Source organism: Ambystoma mexicanum, chromosome 2q (genome assembly GCF_040938575.1).
Source record: "Ambystoma mexicanum isolate Mex_15411 chromosome 2q, UKY_AmexF1_1, whole genome shotgun sequence".
In the NCBI taxonomy this organism is placed as follows: Eukaryota; Metazoa; Chordata; class Amphibia; order Caudata; family Ambystomatidae; genus Ambystoma; species Ambystoma mexicanum.
In genome coordinates, this window is record NC_090924.1 from 553,015,532 (window position 1) to 553,037,441 (window position 21,910).

Genomic DNA, 21,910 nt, shown 5'->3' on the forward strand with positions numbered 1-21,910 from the left:
CAAAGCAGCTTAAGTGTGGTACTTTAAGTACCTGTTGCAATGCTTTCTTCATGTTTGAGGCGTTATCTGTGCCAATACATGTAAGTCTATTAATGTCTACCTGCCATTGTTGTAGCATGCCTTCAAATATTTCAGCTATGTGTTCTGCAGTACGGTCTTCGGGCACATACAGTGTCTCCAAGCAGTGAGACTACATGACCCACTCTGATGAGATGTGGTGGAGTGTCAGGCTAATGTATGGCTCCCCTTTGCCACCATTGCTTGTCCAAAGATCTGTAGTTGCTGCAAACCACCTGGCTCTGCCAACAGCTTCCTGCACTTCATTTCTCAAAGCTGAATACAATTTTGGGATTTCTTTTCCAGAAAAAAATGTTTGTGATGGAAGTTCGTATTTAGGATTCAGCTGGTTTACTAAATGCTTGAAACCTGGTCTTTCTACTATGTAATAGGGAACCATATCTTTTGCAATGAAGAAAGCAACAGCAGCATTCATTTGTTGTGCAGATTTAGAGGTACGGTCATATTTCTTTTGCTTCTCAAACATTTTTTCCATTGTATATTGGGTGAGGTTTTCTGGGGATTGACGGCACCACTGCAAATGCAAAAAAAATTAACTCAAAAGTAAACTAAGGTAGGTAAGTTAAAATCATCTACAAGTGGACAGCCCCACACACCAGCGCCAAGGCAGCAGCACCTCACCAGTTCAAGCTGGGCCTGTGTGATGCAGTGCACTGCACTAGTGCGCAATGCACATGTTACGCTCCTAATCATGACGATTTTATTTGGTGATGAACGTTAAGTTTCAAACTAAAAATACCTTTGTACTGGATGATGCTTCTGTGGTGTCTGCTGTAGTAGTGAAAGTGGCAGGAGGAGCAAGTCTTTTCCTTTTGATGGACGGCTGGGTTTCTAGAAAAAGGGCTGGATGATGCTCTCGAAGATGCGTAAAACATATTAGATGTGTTTCCACCCTTAGCTGAAATTCTTTTGGCACAGGCACGGCAAATGGGAAAGCCATCTTCTTTTATTTCTCCTCTGATTTTAGCGTAGCCAAAGTAGATCCACACTGCTGAAGTTCTACGTTTCATGGGAGGGTACAGCAACATTTCCTCACATGATGGGCCGGCGGTGTCGGTAGTGTCATGGTGTTCATCTACCTCTTCCATCATTGTTGGATTTGGTTGTTTTCACTACTTCGCCTAACAGTTGCTCTAGCTGCACTTGTATAAATTTGCCTCACTATTTGACGCTGAAATTGGAAATAAAATAGCCTTATTGACTTTTGATTCAGTCTGTGGCAGTGATCGTACAGTTACAGTACTATTCAACATCAACAAGTCACTAACTCTGATAGATTCAAGTTATTAGTCTAACTGTGAGGTCAATCCCCTCTCCTTTTAAGTAGAACCGTACAAGTGCTTTTTAGACTGACACACACCTCATGTGATGTCTGATGATGTGACATTTTACTTTACACGTCACAGACAGGAAATGGAATACATAAGGGTGAGACAAAGAAATACATACAGGTGGGTGGGCCCAGGCCGCCGATTGAAGGCTCTTAAATAATCAGTGGCTACTGGCTATAATATAACGAGCCCCACCCACCAGCTGTATTTCTTTTGTCTCCATTATAATGTGAAAAAGAAAAGTGGAGATCCTTTTTTTGTTCCATTATAATGTCTACTCTACTCCAACAGGTGCGTGCCTCTGAATGCCGTAGTGAGTCTAGTGACAAAGAAGGATTGGGAATTGGGATAGGCAAATGTGCATTTAGTGTTTCAGATCCCTGCTGGATATCCATATTGTGTCTTGAATCAAGAGTCAAAAGAGATGGCCACCCAGCATGGATGTGAAACACTACATGCCCAATTACCCATGGCCTGCGAAATGCCATAGCTAAGAAGTGGGTGGAACAGATGATTGTTAAGCCAATGACTGAGGTGATAATACAGGAGGAAAGTGACAGCCGCAGGGATCAAGCAAAGTCTGCAAACACAGCTATAAGTCGACTCCCAGAATGCAAAATAATGTCGACCTGAAAAATCTATTTAAGCCCACTATACTTTCAGTGATTTGAAGACATGTAATAAAATAAGTTGTGTATTAACAAACAGATATGCAGATTCTTTGCAACAAACCTCCACTATTTGGTGCATGTATACGATCATACGAGGTTAGGTTTTTAATTATTAACATATGACCCGTGAGGTAACTTGCTCACAAAGATCTTTTGTAGGACAGACTCATTTGGATGGGTAGTGGCATAGTAGTGCTGCACCAAACTTACCTTCTAGCCACGATGTTAAATCTTGGACCCTCGCAGATGTTAACACAGGGCAACAGGCCCAATCACAGAGTGTGGTTGGGGAACGAGGGGGGCAAATTGAAGGCAGGGGTGGACTGGACCAAAAGGGGCCCTGGAAATAATTTTCAAAGTGGCCCCATATTACACATTTTCAACAAGCCCAACCCTTTTCCCATGAGAAAATGTGGAAATAAAATAGGTTATCACACAAAAGAGGCCCAGAGTGCAGAGGCCTACTGGAAAATCTCCAGAGTTCTCTATAGGCCAGTACACCCCTGATTGAAGGTACTGGGAAGGAGTTGGAGGTTGGAATAGGAGTGAGTCTGCAAGTGCTAGAAGCGCGTTTGCAACGACAACAAAAAACAAAATGTAGCCTACTTGTCCGGCATATAGTGGCAACACAATCAATAGGCCCACACAAGGCCCTTCTCCCGCTAGCAGTAGTCAGCTCATCTCTTCCTCTCTGCCCCACACATCTTACCTCAATTGTAACATGAGATGCGGAAGGCGCTCTGCTTTCCTACAGGCTCTCAGCCAATGCACTCTCTCCTCTGATGTACTACACGAGGAAAATTAAATTCTTTCACCAAGGCTAGAAAAGAACAAATAGGCAGAATACATTTTAGACCTTGCCCAATGAGTGTGTCCTGGTCCTTAAAACCTTCCCCTCCCAAACATGTTCCCTTCCCTCACTGCAATCTTGACATGTGGAGGACCCTTTTTTTAAAATACTGGCTGGGCCCATCACTATACAGTCAGTCACACACGCATATCAGATTTCATTCTTTTATTAGTGAATAGTACTGGTGTATGCAAACATTACTGTAGCTGTAAATCAGTTCATGATATTGGAGTTTATATTTTAATCATCTAACAGAGGTAAAGTGCATACTTGCACCATTTAGTAATATACATGTGCATAATATATACCAACCAATTAATGATGCATGGGTGTATGCATAACGCGGTTCATATGCAAGTGTATGTATGTCCATTCAAATGATATAGTTGCAACTATTCACACCAGGGTGCATGTATATAGCAATCAAGAATATCTCCTAGATGAATTGTAGGGTGTATGCAAATATCAATTAGTAAGATCAGGGGGGTTACATACGAGGAGGTAAGTATATATTCTGTCCTTGTATCCAGAAGACTGGCCTGGTGCAAACATGCAGGTTTGGTTCATGTTTTGCTGTGCACCAACCCCCCTGCACAGAACTGTCGTGCACTCATTCGTGTATCGCTGGATTATATGCGGGCAAGGGCATTTCATCGGAAAGCGCAAGGCCACCTATTGAATAGCGCGCTCCCATTTACAACTGGCAGTTTCTCCGTTTTTGTGCAATTTACATTTTTAAAATGCAGAATATGTACATTTTCTAAGGAAAACAGTTCCTTCGTATTCAGTCCATAATAATGTGTGTGTGTGTGGTAGTGAGGGTTGCCTCCTTTAATTAACTCAAACAATTTTTCACATAGTGTCCCCCATCCATGACTAAGAAAATAAAGGAAAGTCTGCTGTGTGCGAATCATTTCAACATTCAACGTCGACTGGCATATATATATATATATACTGTAATATATACTGTATTTCGTCCAGAAGCAATGGCAACTGATAAGAAAAGATAATTGTTTAATTAGATAAGAGAGACCTACATGTTTCCGCCTGGCAGTGCGATTAGCAGAAAGCTAATTATGGGCGTTTTGTGATTAGAGGGATTATAAATTAGATATTAATCTGACTCCGGATTGATCCATTCATAGTTTCATCTTTTCTGAAAACACTTAATTGGAAGGCTGCTTGCGCCAGCAGGCGGAAGGTGCATTAATTAACCCCCATTTATATCTGCTTGAGGTACAATGAAATACATTTCAAATGCGTTAGTTCAAATCAGCTGGTCATTGTTCTTTTGGTACTTCATCCAACTGCTAGGATCACAATCAGAAAAGAGCAATATATTTGCAGTGAATTCTCACCCTAGGAGCAAATGTAACTTGCAATGTTAAAGTGTACAACCTTTGTATGTGTGCAGGGGCCACAATTGAAGCACTCGTGTTCACACCGTATTGCATGGAGCAACCGTAAACACATGACGTGATGACGCTCCTTTCCCGTATAATGCGTTTAAACTGCATTTAGTGACCCTAACACATAATTTGAAGCAGAGAGAAGTCTCCACTATCAGATAGTAGGCCCCTAGAACTCCTGGTAGTGGTGTGGGCATAATGTGGCATGAAGGGCAAGGTACGGGCGCCAGGGGCCAACTTGTTGCTCTAGCAATAGCTCCGCTTTGTTCAGAGCTGGTCCTGGCAACTTATCATGACAGCGCACATTTCCCTGCTTGATGCACACAAACGGGTTCAATTGTTTAAAAATATAGAGCTTCAAATTTTATGCATAAAAAACGCAATGCCCGTGTCAAAAAATAGCTACACGCATTTGACTCTCTGTCTCTTCATGTCTCCTCTCCATCTTGTAAGTAGTACACTTCATTGGGCAGGAAATTAAGTTTTCCCTTATTAGGAGTGAAATAATCAAGCACTCTAAGCTTTTAGGCTCATATCATACTACATTCTCGACATATTGGCCTTTATTTATAAATTGTACAAGAATGGAACATGATTTGCTAACAATGCCAACTCTTTTACAATACGTTTTCAGAGCTCTATTTCAGCACATTTGTATGAAATAGGAGTGTGATGCAGTAGTTGGGTGAAGTAAGTGGGCACTGCAGTCGGTTGTCTGCAATGCTGGCTTTCCGATTCCCACACTCAGCAGTGATTCTGGATGCAGAATGCTCATGTGGACCAGAAGAAAAAACTTCTAGCTATGTGTGTCTGTATGGAACGTATACAGTACGATCCAAACCAGCACTCAATGGAGCATTGTGTAACAAAAGAAAATACAGAGAGAGAACGCTGGAAAGAGCTCGGGAGAGCAGCCAGGGCAAGTAAGACGGTTTGGCCCGTGGTTCCGGTTTCACATGTAGGATCTTTGTGGAAAGTTAACTGCGTGCACATAATTGATTGGTTTGAGGTTTTATAGTGTGTGTAAAGGCACTACATAATTATGAATAATACGTATGGCAGGCAGTGCCCACCTACTGTGTACTTAGGTATTGTAATGCATTGGGCGTGACGCACGTATACAAATGCATTTCAGAACAACCTTAGCACGATGCATGTTCCATATTCACCCACACCTACACATTCAAACGTGTGCGTTTTTACCTACACAAATGCCCTGCGCACATGTCCATGAATGGCATGTATGCGTTGAGTTCTTCCCCATGGGGGGTGGGTTGCAGAGGGTGTGAGATCTGAGTTGGAGAGTTTGGAGACTCTCAGCCTCCGAACGCCTGGCTGTGAGAGTGGAAGTGGCAGAAGCGAGCGAGGCGCGTGCTATCGGGATCTGGAGAGCTTTTAAAAGCACAGCGAGTGGGGATTCAGTTTTGATTTCAATAAAGGATATATTGTGAATGTGAATGCTAAGTGGGTATTTGTAAACGAGTGATTCCGTAATAGGTTACAAACACTTTTGTTTATAGGCGCGTTATAAATGCCATACCATATCATGCGCTCAGTAGCATTTCACCCTCATCTGCCAACAGATTATCGCACACCATGCACATTCATTCAGGCTCACAATAACACAGAGAATAAAAACACATTTAATTTGCACTAACACGTGTTAAGGGCACATTCATCACTTGGGCCTAGATTTCAACAAAGGGGGAGAAGCAGGAAAGAAGGCCATGAGACGGGAGGGAAGAAAAAGAGGATAGAGGACCTGGTGTGGGGGCTGCTTACCTTCTTGGATCCTTTGAAATCCGGCACAGCAAGTAGCTTTCGGAAGTGTGACAGCAGGGTTTATATGGAGCACAAACGGAGCCTCAACTGTCTCTGACAGTGACAAGTGCATTGATTCCGGAATGTTCCAGCCCAGGAAAACTCCACCTCCTCCAGGCTCACTGGAGCCAGCCCAGCCCAGCCTGGGCCCGGGCCCGGGCAAACTCCACCTCCTCCAGGCTCACTGTTGCCAGCCCAGCCTGGGCAAACTCCACCTCCTCCACTCCCAGGCTTGCTGAAGCCAGCCCAGCCCAGCCTGGGCCCGGGCAAACTCCACCTCCTCCAGGCTCACTGTTGCCAGCCCAGCCTGGGCAAACTCCACCTCCTCCACTCCCAGGCTTGTTGAAGCCAGCCCAGCCCAGCCCAGCCTGGGCCAGGGTCTGGGCAAACTCCACCTCCTCCAGGCTCACTGTTGCCAGCCCAGCATGGGCAAACTTCACCTCCTCCACTCCCAGGCTTGATGAAGCCAGCCCAGCCGAGCCTGGGCAAACTCCACCTCCTCAAGGTTCACTGTGAACAACACAGCCAGCCCAGCCCTATATGCAATTTGCAATGCATCAGCCCATCCGAGCCTGGGCCTGGGCATACTCCACCTCCTCCAGGTTCACTGTGAACAACACAGCCAGCCCAGCCCTATATGCAATTTGCAATGCATTCATTGAAGTGCAGTACACTTGCAAAACAAAAACATCAGTTCAATCGGTTTACCGTTACAAACAAGGTAACGGTTATTTACACAAAATGGAATTGACAACGGTTTTTGTACCGGTATACCGTTACAACCCTATTTCACTTACCGTAATGCAGAAACATATCGCTGTGTTTGGCACGGTGTCCAGTCAATTGGTCGACAGCAAACTGGTCGACTGCAATTTGGTCGACACCATTTGGTCGAATGCCAAATGGTCGAATTTTTTTTTTTTATATATATATATGTGTTTTGTGGGTTTTCGTGAGGGGGAAGAAAAAAAAGAAAAAAAAGGGGGTTGGGGGGGGGGGGGACCGCCCCAAAAAAGGGGTAAAAAAAAAAATTCGACCAAATGGTGTCGACCAGTTGTCCTGTCGACCAAATGTTTTCGACCAATTGACTGGGAACCGTTTGGCACCGCTACCCAATTCCAATCACAAAGCATTATAAGCATGCCAACCAAACAAGACAATCTTCACAACATTTGGCCTGCTCCAACACTCTAGTACGTGTATAGAACCAATGGTGCGTAGTGCACTGCAACACTTACTAATCTGCGCAATGCACACTACGCAAGCACATATAAGAACCAGTTGCACTGACCTCTTCCATATGTACACTATTCCGTTGACTGGTCAGGGCAGCATTTCCACCCATCCACCGACAACTGTAGGTTGTTCTACCAATCACCACACCCATGCAACCAACATTGTGTGCACTGCTGCCGAACCACACACTAAAGCAACAATGTGGCTTTTCAACCAGTGGACATACTTTTCTGTGCTAGGGCTGCAGCCATGCATCAATGGGGCTACGGACTTACCTCACACAGCACACCATAGTACACGCTATGTTTAAATCGTCATGTCTCGTGGAATGCACTCCCCTTCTGCAAATGCCTGCCACCACTCATCACAGAAAGACATTCCCGCTGCAGCTGGCATGCCGTAACGAAGGCTGCCTTCAATGACCACACAAGATTGTTGCCTGTTGAGGTATCCACGCATTGGCGAAGCATGCACGGATAGCGCTGGCACACCACCGTCTTCTAATGAGATATATCACATGAAGCACTTCTCACTCCCGCACCCTTTCCATGCCTTCTTCCCACCTCCAGATGTCGTACACTGTTTTTCAGCTCCTTTCGCCGCCGCATTGTCCTTCGATACAACATGCCGCCGTCATGGAACACTTTTGACACATCTCCCCTCACTGCACACTGCGTTGCAATCAACATTTTGACTGCGTGGTGAACAGGGAAATGGGATGCCAGAGCGGAGCCAGATATGACTAATTTTACTGCGCACACTGCTACGTACAAGAGGCCCAGCCATGCACACAATGGCTTGGAGCCTTGGCACACGCACTGCAACACTATCCTCCAATACACCATGGCAGCGTTTCCCAAAACCTTTGATGCACAGCACACTTCCCTCGAGCCAACCACCAGCCGCGCTTAATGTTCGCCGACAGCACAGCGTACCGCAGGCCAATGAGACTTCGGTCCGCAAAACCTCACCCACTTGACGAGACAATTCAGAGCCAGCCAAATACTTTTTAAGTTTGACGATACCTCCAGGGGGACTGAAGTTAAAAGCCGCTGAAAAAGTGTTCTTCCTATGGGTTTAGCAACTTAACCATAACTACACGCCGCCTCCGCGGGCTGTCTAAAATATATACTAGCTTGGGAAAAGGAAGGCTTTTCTATGCAAATGATTGACCATAAAAGGAATTTCCTGGCAAGGCAGGAAGAACACAGATCAAAATAGCCAAAGAACAATCAAAAGACCTTGTGGCACGGCCATGTTAGGACACTAGCCACTGTTGGTAGCCAAACGTGGGAAGGCTAACATAAAATGCAGTCAAAATGTCACTGCTGCCACCAGCTTGTCTTTAGGCACATTTAAAAAGTAACCAAACCATCTTTGAGTGTAGTCTAGGGTGATACAAAGGTATCCCCATTGCACTGCAAGGTGCTGTGTGCAATACGAAAAAGTTACCCAAATAGATAACCTGTAAAAAGAAAGAGACTGGTCAGTTTCCCCATAACAAGTGAGGTGACCTTTTTATGTCCCTCCATAATGTGTGATGGAGTTAGTTTCCTATAACTTTGGACTGACTGTAATGTACTGTGGCAGCACACCACATTTGAAATGCAGCAGCTTCCTTTTAATTTCTCTTTAATGTACTTAAGTGAACTACTGTTCCAAAGGGATAAAGTGGGATTTGCATCCCCTTTACGTTAATTGTAGTAAGCCAGCAGACCCCATTTTATGTGGAATACTGGAGTATACAATGTATTCTCTTTCTTACTTACCTGTTAACATTTTAGTTACAATTGCAAGTTTACCTGAATGGCTGGTGGCAGTGGGTTTAACTTTTGACTTTTAGTCTTGATTACTCTCAGGCTGTTAAATCAGCCTTGGTAACGCACAGAAGGGCCATTATTCTTTTTTTCACCATTTCTCTTTTACTTGTTTTTTCTAAGGTGCTCTTCTGTCATTCTAGGTAGGAACGACCTCGGTTGAAATGTTGTTTTCCCCAGGAATCCTTTGTATTCCCCACCGAAGATCCATAGTGTAGGAGAAGGCAGAAAGCGAGAGAGCAGTCCGCATCTCTGCAGCCGTTTGTCTTTCCCTTTGCCTGAAAGGAGCCAGTTCCCACCGGGGAGCTGGCCCTCCTGATACGATAGCCTGACATCCCCGTTCTATAAACTGCAGGGAGAGTTTGCAGAAGTTGTGCTGTAGTTCCTGCTAAACACTCCGCTCCTGGAAGCTGCTGACAAATCGACCACTGGAGCCAAATCTGAAGAGGAAGATTACGAAACAATGGCTGTAACCATTTCCAGCGACCGGTTAGCCGGCTGTGTAACCAGAGCCAGATGTCACCCTTCGTTCCAATCTACCTGGGGGTCCCAAATGCAAAGAATCCTACCAGACGCTGTTGTGATCCACTAGTCTCTCAAAGACCTGCATTTTGAGCCCTCCCATGACATGCTGCGACCTTGCTGGGCGGAAAACCGACAATACCCTGGGATCTCGAGCCATTGTGCAGTGCATGGTGTTCCGTCCGATTCCATCCAAAAACTATGGTGGACTCCTACTGTATCTCCAGAGACACAATTCGAATCCCTGACGTGCCGGACTGAGGGAGTGAAGAGAATCCGACCAGCGATATTCGTTCATCTGGCTCCTGGAAAAAGGGCACCAAATCCACAGAGCGGCGAGAATCTGCGAAGAAACCTTTTGTTGGAAGCCTCCTCTGACGACTTCTGCTGCAAGTCTTCATCCAGTGTCCAGTACTTTCGTCTCCAGACCAAGAATCCAAGGACCGGGTCCTGTGCTGCTGCATCCTGAAGGCATCCACTCAGAAACTCTCCTTCTCTCCTAATATACTGTGTTGGTTTGGGTAATACTTATCTCAAGTCTTGTGCCAATCCTGTGAGGCTGAGTGGGTGATTTGTGTGGTTGGAAGTTTGCCCATACCATTTGCCAAGGTCTAATGCTGGAACACATATTGTGAGTCTTCTGTGAAGTGCCTGAACACTTCTAACGAACTCTGAAGCTAATACTTAATTGTTCAGGAAGATATCCTGTGGAACTCTACTTTCCTGCATCTGAACCCTATCCTGACCTGCCCACAGCTGACACCCAGACCACTAGGGTCCCTTTTCTGCCTCTGATAAAGCTCATGCTATAGACTAGAGAAGGACTTTATAAGATAAGGATTCTGTCTTGAAAGTATAACAAGTGAAAAAGTACTCGCTTGTAAATCAGTTGGTAACTTCTATTGCAGCGATAGTTACAACACCTAGTGTCTAAATGGTAATTCTTACCTGTGAGTTGCATGCTGCCCCTCTAAAAATTATACGTTATCTTAACAAACTTTGAATGGTGCTCCCTCCCCTTCTGAAAAGTAATAGGTATTGTTACTGTTTTTTTTGTAACTTTATTTTAGTGCAGTGGAAGACATACATCCTCAAGTACAGTCTAGAACATCCATACAGTATTTACATAATTGTAGAGATTTTAGTGGCCGTACATGTAGTTATTGTTCGTACAGCATATCTCAATACATTAACTTTTGCATGGCTTTTACTGAACTGCTCTGTTTCCTTAAGTATTCTCGGAAAGGTTCCCAAATGTCTTTAGGCTTGCAGCTCGGTGTTACAACCGAAACATAGGCCTCCTCGCACTCATTGGCATAAGTCCTTTCTTCAATCCACATTTTGATGGCCGGAGCAGCCTTTGAATTCCATTGAAGTAGTATATTTTGTGGCCATTAAACACCGAAGTTTAAAAAGGCGTTGCAACTTAATAGTTACCTTCCCTATATCTTAAAACAAGTATGTTGGGAGTGTCAGCGAAGGGGGATGGGGGGACATCTGTGCATTCATGTAGACAGGCTGCGACCTCCTGCCAAAACTGGGATACCCGCGGGCAGCTCTAGTACTTATGTTGTGCATCGGCCACTTCAGCGTTGCATTTGGCGCAGCCACTACGCTGTGGGGGTGAACCTAGCAATTTTTTGCAGGGGTGTAATTCAACCTATTTAATATCTTAAATTGTATGAGTCTGTGTCTGGCGTTGAGGGATACCTCTTTGGTCAAGTGACCTCACCAGAGCCACTGAGTGTCGTCCAATGGCATACCCAAGTACGCCTCCCACCTCTCTCTAGCGTGCTGGGGTTGGTGCTGCGCTTCTTGGCATTTCTTATATAATCTTTACACTAGCCCTCTGGGGTTCCCACTTGTGACCACCATGCCTAGCACTTCACTTTCCTCAGGTTCAGTCGGGAAAGATGGCCAGCGTCTCTTGACCGCTGTTCTTATTCTTTAGTATTGTAGTGACTTAATGGAGCTAATCCCTAATTTTTCGCAAAAGAGCCCTCCGGGAAGAGGTCATGCACTGTCAGTGTGCCCTCGGGGTCCCATCCCCTCTGAATGGCCTTATCATTTGTTGGGGGAGTCCTGGGCAGCACCAAAGCGGGATTCCCCCGACGTAGGGCGCAGTGTTGTCCAGTCTCTTGAATATTCTGGCACAGGTGTTCACTGTCGTACGGACTGGATCAAACGGGAGGGTGTCTGCATGTCGATTGACAAGGACAATAGTGTGAAGGCTCGACAGGGGATGCGCTGTATTCCTCTAGGTTCGTAAGCAGTAGCCAATCATGTGGGGAGTACCAATGTTGTCCGGCAAATGTGCCTGTGATACTTCGTAGTACAATTCGAAGTTTGGGACTTGAGCCTGCCCTGTTCATATGGTCTGGTCATGGCCTCCCACCTCATTCGTGGAGTTCCTACGCCCCATGTGAATCCCACTGATTGTTTTATTTATAGAGTGCTTCACACCAAGGCGCTGACTGTCAGTGACCGCAGCTTTTCAAAGTATGCACATCCTGGCCTGGCTTGAATGTTAGTGAAATAGTATAATAACTTGGGAACCGCAATCATTTTTAGAAGGGACGGCCTGCCGTATAGTGACATTGGAAGCCTAGCCTATAGGTTCAATTTATCTCCCAGTGTTTGTATATATTTTTGTGGTTTTCAAGTAGAAGGGAATGGTGTTGGCGTGTAACCACTATGCCCAGGCACTTGAGTTTGTCCTTGACCCATCAGAGTCCTGCTTAATCAGGTGGGGCAGTGGTGCCTTCATTCAGAGGAAATAGCTATGATTTGGCTTCATTTATGCGGTATCCCGAGTAGATGGTGAATTTACGCACTTCATCCAGAATTGAGATGAGGTTTGTAGCTGGGTTTCTTATGTATGTTAACGAATCATCGGCATAGAGTGATGTGATGTGCGGTGGTCCTGTGTATGTGTTTGAGGCGCATGATGCACGCTAAGGGCTCTATGGTGAGTGAGAACAGTGGGGATAACGGGCAGCCCTGCCTCGTGCCACGCCCAAGCAGAAACATGGGAGATAATGTGGTCCTGGTACGGACCCTGGCAGCCTGGGAGGTATATAGTAGGACACATTGAATAAAGAACTCTCACAGTTCCATTTTCCACATCACTGAGAAAAGAAATTGCCACGACACTGAATTGACAGCATTCTCTGCATCCAGTGAGGCTGCCACTGCTTGTGCATTCGGGTTGAGCTGTGAGATAATACCAAATGGTCTTCGTAAGTTAAGTACTGTTGATCGCATGGGAATGAACCCCCATTGGTCAGAGTGCTCTATTTTTGTCATGTGCGGGAGGAGCAGAGTGGCTAGCAATTTGGCAAAGATTTTTGAGTCCGAGTTGATAAGGGACAATGGCCTAAATGAGCCCATGTCAGCTGCCGGTCTATTTGGCTTCACTAGTACTGTAATCACTGCTTCTGAGAGGGGGAGGGGGGTGGGAGTCAACCCAATTGCAGCGACTACTCCCATATTTGCAGTAATTTGGGAGCAAGTGTGGAGCTCCGCTCCTTTTTATAAAATGATTCCCAGTCTGTCTGGACCAGGAGCTTTGCCAGACGGAAGCAATTTAATGGCATCAGTTATCTCTTTGGTGGTCAGTGGTTGGTTGATGGCCTGTCGGGCTTCCACCGGTAGTACCACTAGAGGCATCTCGTCCAAGTAGGCCTGTAGCTGAGCAGCCGCCTGATTTCGAATATAGGGATTCATAAAAACCTGTGAAATTCGCTATTCACGGCCTCAAGGGTATTCAGGGTAGTTCGGTCGGAACACAATATTCCAGTAATATGCTGTACCCCTTTCTCACTTTTGATCGTGTTCGCCAGTAGGCGTCCCGTATCGGCATCCCCATATCTCCATGCTCATACAGGAGAATAAAGCATTTGGACTTCCCTGTCTGCAAGTTCCCTGAATTTCAAGAGTTTCCCTTTAATGCAACCAAGCAGGGCACGATCCTGCGTGTTGCCATATTCGACTTCTAGTTTTATTAAGGTCAGCTTCCACTCTTTCCAGTGCTCGTTTAGTTTCCTTTACAGCTCCTGAGGCCATGAGATAACTTCCCCATGGACCCAAACCTTGAAGGCCTCCCAGACCATGCCATGGTGTTGCACAGTCCCTTCATTCCTTTGGAAAAATTCTGCCGCACCGCTGTGCAATGTCTCCAGGAAAATTGGTCGGCATACACCAGAGTGGGCGTGGGGCGGCCTGGCCGCTCAATGTCAGTGTCATAATGATAGGGGAATGATCTGAGATTGTGTGGGGGAGAATCCTACACTCTACTACTTGCGGCATAAATGAAGTAGAAATCAGCCAGTAGTCTATTCTCGAGTGTGCGTCGTGAACTGATGAGTTGTATGTGTATTCACGTGTGTTAGGGTTTCGCCCATGCCATGCATCCATTACGTCTAGATGTTTCATCATGTTTGACAGCATCCGGCCTGCATGTGTTAGTTCCCTTTGGGTAGTTCTGTATCTGTCCATGGCACAGTCTAATCTCAGATTAAAGTCCCCCGCCCCAGATAATGCGTGTTTGGCGATTTTCCCCATCAGAATGTCTAAGATCTGGACGTAGAACTCAGGGTCGTTGACATTTGGGCCGTATGTGTTTAAGGTTGTGGTGGCCTCTGCTAGTTCGCCCCACTAAATGACCTATCTGCCCTGCAGGTCTATGCTGCGCTTGGTTTCCTGAAACGGTATAGGTCGGTGTATTAGTGTCATTACCCTGCCCCCCCCGCCACCCCGTTATTGATAAATAATTGGTGTAGCAGCGTGGTGGACCCCATGTTTTAGCAAATGTGTCATTAAGGGTCCCCATGGCGTGCGCCTCCTTTAGCATCGCTACTTTGGGTGCCTGATGGTCCATGTATGCAGTAACCTTCCGTGCCTTAAAAGGGTGGTTGAACCCAGGGATATTCCATGACAAAAATGTAATGTTAGTTCCTATCACGGCTTGAGTATGCTTAGGTGAGACCCAGTCATTGCTGGGTTAATTCTAAGATTATTGTGTGGTCTTCACTGTTTTTCTAATTCAAACATCAAATTTTGAACATAAACCCATTAGATCCTAACATTCACAATTCGCATTGACCTTATCCCCCTCCCACATCATCGCCCCTAACTTGACGATCAAACCCATAACGCAATGGAACACATTTAGATATCCCTTGGGGAGCATTGTGTGCATTCTGTGGTGCTACTCGGACGGCCACCCTATCACCACGAGCCACAAAACAAAATTTCCTGTGCCCATAATCATTGTGTAGCTAAGGCATAAGCCCCAACGGGGCGATCAGTCATTGTCCATGTTGTCTGGCTCATTGTTGCCTGCAGGGGGACTGCCCCTGCCATCGCGTTCTCTTCTCGGAAGGGGTATAGAGATCGTGGACTCAATTTACGCTGTTGCTTCTTTGGGGTCCTCAAAGAAGTGAGCCCTTCCTCCTGTATTGTTTTTTGACTGGATCAAATGGTTTGCGTTTAGTCAGTACATTGGTGGAGAAGTCAGGAGATGGATATATATTTTTCCTCTCCAAGGATTCATAGAGCAATGCACTTTTTTTTTTCTTGCCATACGCAGGATGAGATCCCTGTCCCGATAATTGAGCAGTTTAGCGAGTGTAGTGTGGGGAGGAGCCCCCAGTTTGGGGACAGGAGCCAGGACCCGGTGTCCTTTCCACCAGGAAGTATTGTGAAAATCTGGAGGAGTTAAATGGTGTTTTCAACAGGCGTTCTAGAAATTGTTCCATCGGGCCTTTACAGGCCACTTCTGGGACCCCGATTATCCGAATGTTATTCAAGATCACGGTTCTAGGTCCCTGCATTTATTCCAAACTCTGCTAAATTCAAGCTGCAGCTGTGCAATGTCTCAATCATGTTTCATAACTTCATCCTCACTTTCGCTGACCCTTGCTTCAACCACTGTGATTCGTGCCCCTTCCTTTTCCTGCTTAGACTTCAGGGACCCAAGGGTGGAGACAATACAGCGAGGAGGTGGTCATCTTTGGTGGTGTGAGACGCAGAGGGTTGTTCATCTTGACTTGGAGCCTCAACCGGGTTCGAGGTCTTAGCAGGGGTGCTAGTGTATGTGTCCATCGGTCCTTTCTTTTTGGACCCGGATCCCTTAGTCATGTGGACTTCTGCTGAGTATCTACCCGGCATTCAATCGGGGAAGATGTGCTGTTGGCTGCCTCTTGCACCATTATGTAGTTCTCCTTTTATTGGTGTTCCTATGTCTCCCTCCTAATAGAATATTGCGCAGTTTATCATCGGTGACGGGTCAACCTAATTCCACCAGGGATGTCACCACGGCAAGATCAGAGTTTTATAGGCGCTTGCATCAAGCAGCAGGTCTGCTGTGCGAAAGCCACAATCAAGAAAATGGTTCTCTGCCTTATCGATTGCTAGGGACTGTGGGGGGCGAACAGGCCCCCAGGGATGGTTCTCTGTTTTTTGGGCAAAATGTGGCCCCCATGGTCTCAGAGCTAGTCTCGCCAGCATGTCCATCCTGAGTCCGGCTCGCAAGGTTGTCACGCGCAACCTGGGAGCTCAACAGCTATCGTGGTGAAGGGGGCGTTAACTGGCACTCCACGTCTTATAGGTGCCTCTCCACCATGGCCCCAGTGGTTAGTGTAGCCACACTTGTTCCCCCCCCCCCCACCCCCTTCTTGACTCCAGGATGTGCCTACGGGTTCAAGCCGCACTTTCCTCTGCTGCCCCCACAGGAGTCAGTGTTATTTTACCACCAGTCCTCCCATCCAAAGGTTATTTGGCAGCTCGTATCGGGCCGCGCCAATTTAAATGCGCTCTCGTAGTATGGGTCTGGTTAGGTCGCCTCAGGGTGCGTACTAAGACCGGCAATGGATAAGTGTGGTCGTATGGCTGGGTGGTCAGGTGCAGGGCCAAATCTCACTAACCTTTGTTTCGTGTTCCAGCCGCTCCATGTGCTAAAGTGTACCGCCTTGTTAGGTAGAATTGCATGCAGTACCCTCTGGGACCACTACACACAATTAGGACTACAGGTGTTAGCCAAACCAACCTTTGGTATAAGTCTGTACCACACAGTTTTTGGTAGCGAGCTGAGAAGCCAGGCTTCACTCAAGAGTGAATGTGAGCAGTACAAGTAATTACACAGAGGACTTTGAATCACAGTGGTTCAAGTAAACACTTATACTCCAGGTTTCTTGGTAAAACACTTATTAATTTATTACACAATTATTTAGAAAACATTTCACTAGAAGGAGGCAACTTAATATTCTATACAAATACACTTCAACACAAAACTCAGTTTGAGCTCCCCTGAAATAGGAGCAAAATGGCAGTTCAGTTACTTAGAAGTGAGCAAAAGGGACAAGTTAAGTAGAATAGATCCGATATACTTGTTAGACAGTGCAAATTATTTCAGCTCACCAGAAGAGTTCACTTCAAGTCAATAGGCCAGGCTAAAGTCAATGGGCTAGTGTTCTGGATAGGAAAGAGCAGTTCTGTTATCAGACGGTAAAGCCTTTGCAAAAGTTCTCGGAAGTAGTTTAGGCGAAAAAGAATCATATGTCGGGTCACAGGCTGATTAGGCCCGCAATTTGGGAAAGTTTCACAAACTTTCACCGCGAGATTGGCGTTCTCTCAATCGTGTTGGCACAGTACCTTTAGTATGAAGAACAAAATGCAGCTGAAGATGTTGGTTCCTGGCAGTTCATCAGCCGTCCTCTTCCAGCTCGTCTTCGGTTCTTCCGTTCCAGTGGTCAACTCTGCTTTCCAGTCCAAGAGAATCGCCTTTTAAACAGTTCTCTCCCTTTCATTCCAGCCTAGCTGTCACTCGCCAAGCAGGGGGGCTATCTTTGCTGGACAGTCAGCCAGACAGTCATGTCGGAGTGCATTTGAGTCTCCTAGGAGACTAAGCACAGGGAGTTTCGGGCACCTCCCTCACTTCCTGCCCAACCCAGATGCTCGGACTCCAGAGGCGGTCTTCAGTCCTGAAGCCTGCCAAAGGCACACGAACAAAGGGACCAAACCTGGTTTGGTGTGCAGAGACAAACACTAGAAGGACCTTTCCAAAAAGAAACGGCAAGAAAAGAAGACCGGGACCTGTTTAAAGAAAAGGGCTTAAGGTGCCATCTTGAAAAACATGGCTCCCATAATTTTTAGCTAACAGTGTTCACGGTCAGGAAAAATCATGGTAGTTTGTTGTAAAACCACTGCCACCATCCTTTTCAATAGGAAAGGGTAGCATTTGACTGCTATATGAGTATTTAGACACAGGGGATACTATAACCCCTCCAGCACTCAATTGTAAGATGGTGTGTGCTAGGTCTAGGTATTTGGAAAGACTAGTAAAGTCAATTTCAATTTACATTCTCTGGGAAACAGTAGTTTATCCCAGAGAAGGTATTGAAACCTTTGGGAAGTCAAAAAGATGTGTCACTGCACTGAGGGTGCTGTGTAACACACATGCAAAGATGATGCTTATGGAGTTTTAGAGGACTCCATAATCCAAGAACACAAGTGTAAAACATACATCAAAATACATGAGTGGGGGGGGGGGGGCTTGCACTCATTCCAGGTAAAAAATCAAGTCATCAAAATCCAGCAAAGTTGCTGGAGGTCTCTAAAGTGAAGGGAATTAGCATATTTTTTTGAGAATTCTCCCTAACAAGCCTCTTCGTTGCCTGGGGCGAGGTGAGGGTTCGGGGGGGGGGGGGGGATTGAACCAGCCCTCTGGGCCGGGTGAGGAATATGGCGCTGCAGGTGCATACCGGCAGGCCCCTGATGCCACGTCCCCCCCAGTTGATGGTATTGGGCTGTCCTCCTGCGCCTTTGTGCATGTACCAAGGGCGTCTCAGCCCAACCACCTCCTCCTAATGTATCTCAGGGTGTCCGGCGTGGGTTAAAACCGCTGCAAAGCATTCCCTTACTTGTGCCCGGGTGATCTTCACATACCGTAGGCTGGATGAATGGCAGCCTCATCAGTCACCTGCGGACCGTCGCTGCTCCCCGAGTGACCTGATCAGGATCCGATGTTGCTGTTCATAGCATGTCTGTTGCTCCGTGTGCTCACCCCAAAGCAGGAAGTGCTGCTGCGGGCGGTCGCCGGCAACCGTGGTATGGCCCAAGAAAATGTCTACTGCAGCGACGACTTCATGATTCAGTATTCCATGACTTCGATAACGTGTATGTCGTGGAATCCTCGCTGCTCCTGGTCCCACCAGCCACAGAGACGATCACCTGCAGCAGCGTGTCCCACGCCTTGGTCTTTGACCTGGCTTAGGCGGCCACTGGTGCGTAGTGCCCCGTGTGGGCCAACAAGCTGGCCACTGGCCCAGGGTGTCCCAGAGCCTCCGCTGGTGGGGGGCAGCCCGGAATGCTCCTGATGTTTGTAGGATCTAGGCAGCCGACTGGACTGCACCTTGCTAATATCTGCAGCAGTCCAATCGGCTCATGCTGCAAGGGAGCGTGCAGTCAGGCCCTCCAGCCGCGGCCCCCACAGCAGGGTCCCGGTGGGTTTCGGAACGATCGGGTTTGCGCCTCACTAGCCGAGGCACCAACGTTGGGCAGGTCATCAGCCGCACCTCTGGCAGGGGAACGCAGATCGATTTCCCCACGGCGATGCGCCCTGCAGCCACCCACTCTGCTGTATAGTTCAACAGCCGGCAGCATTGGTATTTCAGTAGCTCGCCGCTTCCCTCGAGCACTACAGATATTTTGCAGAATTAGCTCTCAGCTGCTTGGAACACTTGGCAATATACAGCTGGTGTCAGTTTTTCCTGCAATGGGCAAAAACGTATTAATGTGGATTGCGAATGTTGTGGGGCTGGAGCTCCTCGCTCAGGCAGCCATCTTGCTTGGCTGCCCAACAGCACCCCCCTATTTTTATTATTATTAACTGAGTGTACAAGCTCACCAATAGGGTTTACCTACTATGAATAATTGTTATTCTTAAAGTGTACCATTGAGTTTTGCATTCCCTTTTTCTTATTTATCGAGATTTAAAACTGTCTTGAATGTAATTGCTTGTAGCCCCTCAAGTATTTGGGTCTTTACTTACCTTGAATAGCTGATGCTCTTCTAAACTTTAACACTGGGTTGTGCTTTCCCTGAAACTGTTGTAGAGGCAGTTCTAAAATAGAGTAAAATTATAACTAAATGTTACTGTGCTACTACTAGTTAAACAATAGACTTATCATTACTATCATTTGTAACAATTGTGGGTGCAAGCAACTAAATTTGTGGGTAGTTTCCTGAAATGGTGTAATGAGTTCATTCTTACCTTGGCGTACATTGTCTTTCTTAACTGTAATTGGATTTTGCTTTCCTTGAATTACTTGGTGCATTCCATTATAGTTGAGTGTTCTTACAGATAATTGAGTAGCTTGAGGCCCCCTCCAGAAAGTATGAGTTACTTTATTAGCTCTGAACTGTGTTCCACAAAGTAATATATGTTACAAGGTGTATACTTGTAACTGGGTTGGTTTATTAAGTGATTTCTATAACTGAGTGTCACTGCATGACTGACCGAGTCTAGTACCCTTGAATTTCGGATTGTATTCTAAAAGTATATCTAACCTGATTACACGCCCCAAGAATATCTGACTGACATTCCGAATGTGTTGTTGGTTTCACTCACTGTGACTGCTTATTGTAATCTAAATGAGGTTATACTTTGGGTTGTAACCCATACATATTGAGTTGATTTTGTATAATTGTGTTTATATGAGATGTTCTAGAACTTACTTCCCCAAGATTTAACTAATTATATTTAAATAAACCCTTTATTTTTTACAATACATAATGTTTTAGCTCCAGCCTTCTCTCCCTCCTAAAATGAGCCTGCCTGCTCTGTCTATGCTACAAAATGTTTTGCAGGTGGTATAGCCCTATACTAAGAATGGATTTATAAGCTGCCTCAGATATAAGGTTTTATGAAACCTTAATTGGACTTTAGAAAACTGTCCTAACACCCTTCCATAATAAAGTACAAACCTTCTGTTGGCTGGTCTGTTGATCTGTTAACCCTATGTGAGGTACTAGAAGAATTACATTTAATGTGATGCTTAACTCTCTACTGATTTACTCAATGCTCTCTGATCTTTCAGGATTCAGCAGCATTACTGGCTGACCTGATTTATCTGAATTTGTAACTATCTTTTTACAGAAATCACACTAAAGGTTGCTTAATTTTGGCATTCTGTTGCATTTCTGAGGAGAAATTGACATTTTAGGTTTTCAGCATCCTCTCCAGTTGTACAGCTGTACACTTTTTATTTTATTTTTTTATGACTTTCAAAAATGCACAGCAATATAAAATGTTTCCAAAGTAAATATGTCCATTTAAGTTGGCCAAGATGAACCACAGAAGGACCAGTGTATATTGTAAATGTTGTTGGCTCTGAAGTGAATAGTGCTCGCAAGAGTACAATATTGCACACAGATTCAGAATAAGGGACCCAGCCTAAAATGTAAAGGAATTAACATTTGTTTACCACTGCTTTTACTTCAGCTTCTATATTTAGGGAACTTCTGTTGCACTCAATTATTTTGTTTCTCTTTTTATTTAGGCCTTCGGTTCTTCTTATTACAAAGGAGGATTTGAGCCCAAAATGACCAAACGGGAGGCAGCTTTAGTACTAGGAGTGAGGTAATGCATCTCTTATTCAGTTACTATACATAATGAGACCACCTGACTTTGTTCGTTTTGATTTGGTATCCAGGGATACAAATGGTCGGCTGTAAAGAATCCATCATTGGTCTGCAATTTGAGAATCTGTTAACTTACTTGGAGCATCGTGTTAGGTTGCTTTCTAGCAGTCTTATGGTAGGTTTTTCTTGAGTGAAATTCTATCCACCTGCGAGTCCCCAGCTCCTTTTTCTTGACTCATGGATTTTTGTCTGATTCTCCTGAGTGAGGGAGCTCCTTTTCCCACATTCACTTTCTTTTACTCTGATCATGGGAACCCTTTTTACAGTTTTTTTGGTAATTCTTTATGCAATCCTGCTTTCCTCCAATTTTAAAGGCATCTACAATTTACTAGAGTAGCACTCTGCACTTTCCGTGCATTGTAACTGGAAGCTCCTTGAGCTTCCACTGTAATGTTTCTTTATTTTCCTTTAGTTAACATCCTGTTACCAAGGCAGAGGGATACTTTTTGTCCTACCTGTACTTACTTTTGTG

General features: G+C 45.6%; 1 protein-coding gene across 4 annotated transcripts in view; it reads left to right on the forward strand.

The window, feature by feature from the left end:
- Positions 1-21,910, forward strand: part of DNAJC19 (DnaJ heat shock protein family (Hsp40) member C19) — a 164,279-nt gene that overhangs the window by 67,706 nt on the left and 74,663 nt on the right. For all 4 annotated transcript variants that reach the window (XM_069647701.1, XM_069647700.1, XM_069647699.1 and 1 more), the window contains one exon: positions 21,297-21,376. In XM_069647701.1, coding sequence (XP_069503802.1) covers positions 21,297-21,376 — 80 coding nt within the window. The remainder of the gene's footprint in view (positions 1-21,296; positions 21,377-21,910) is intronic.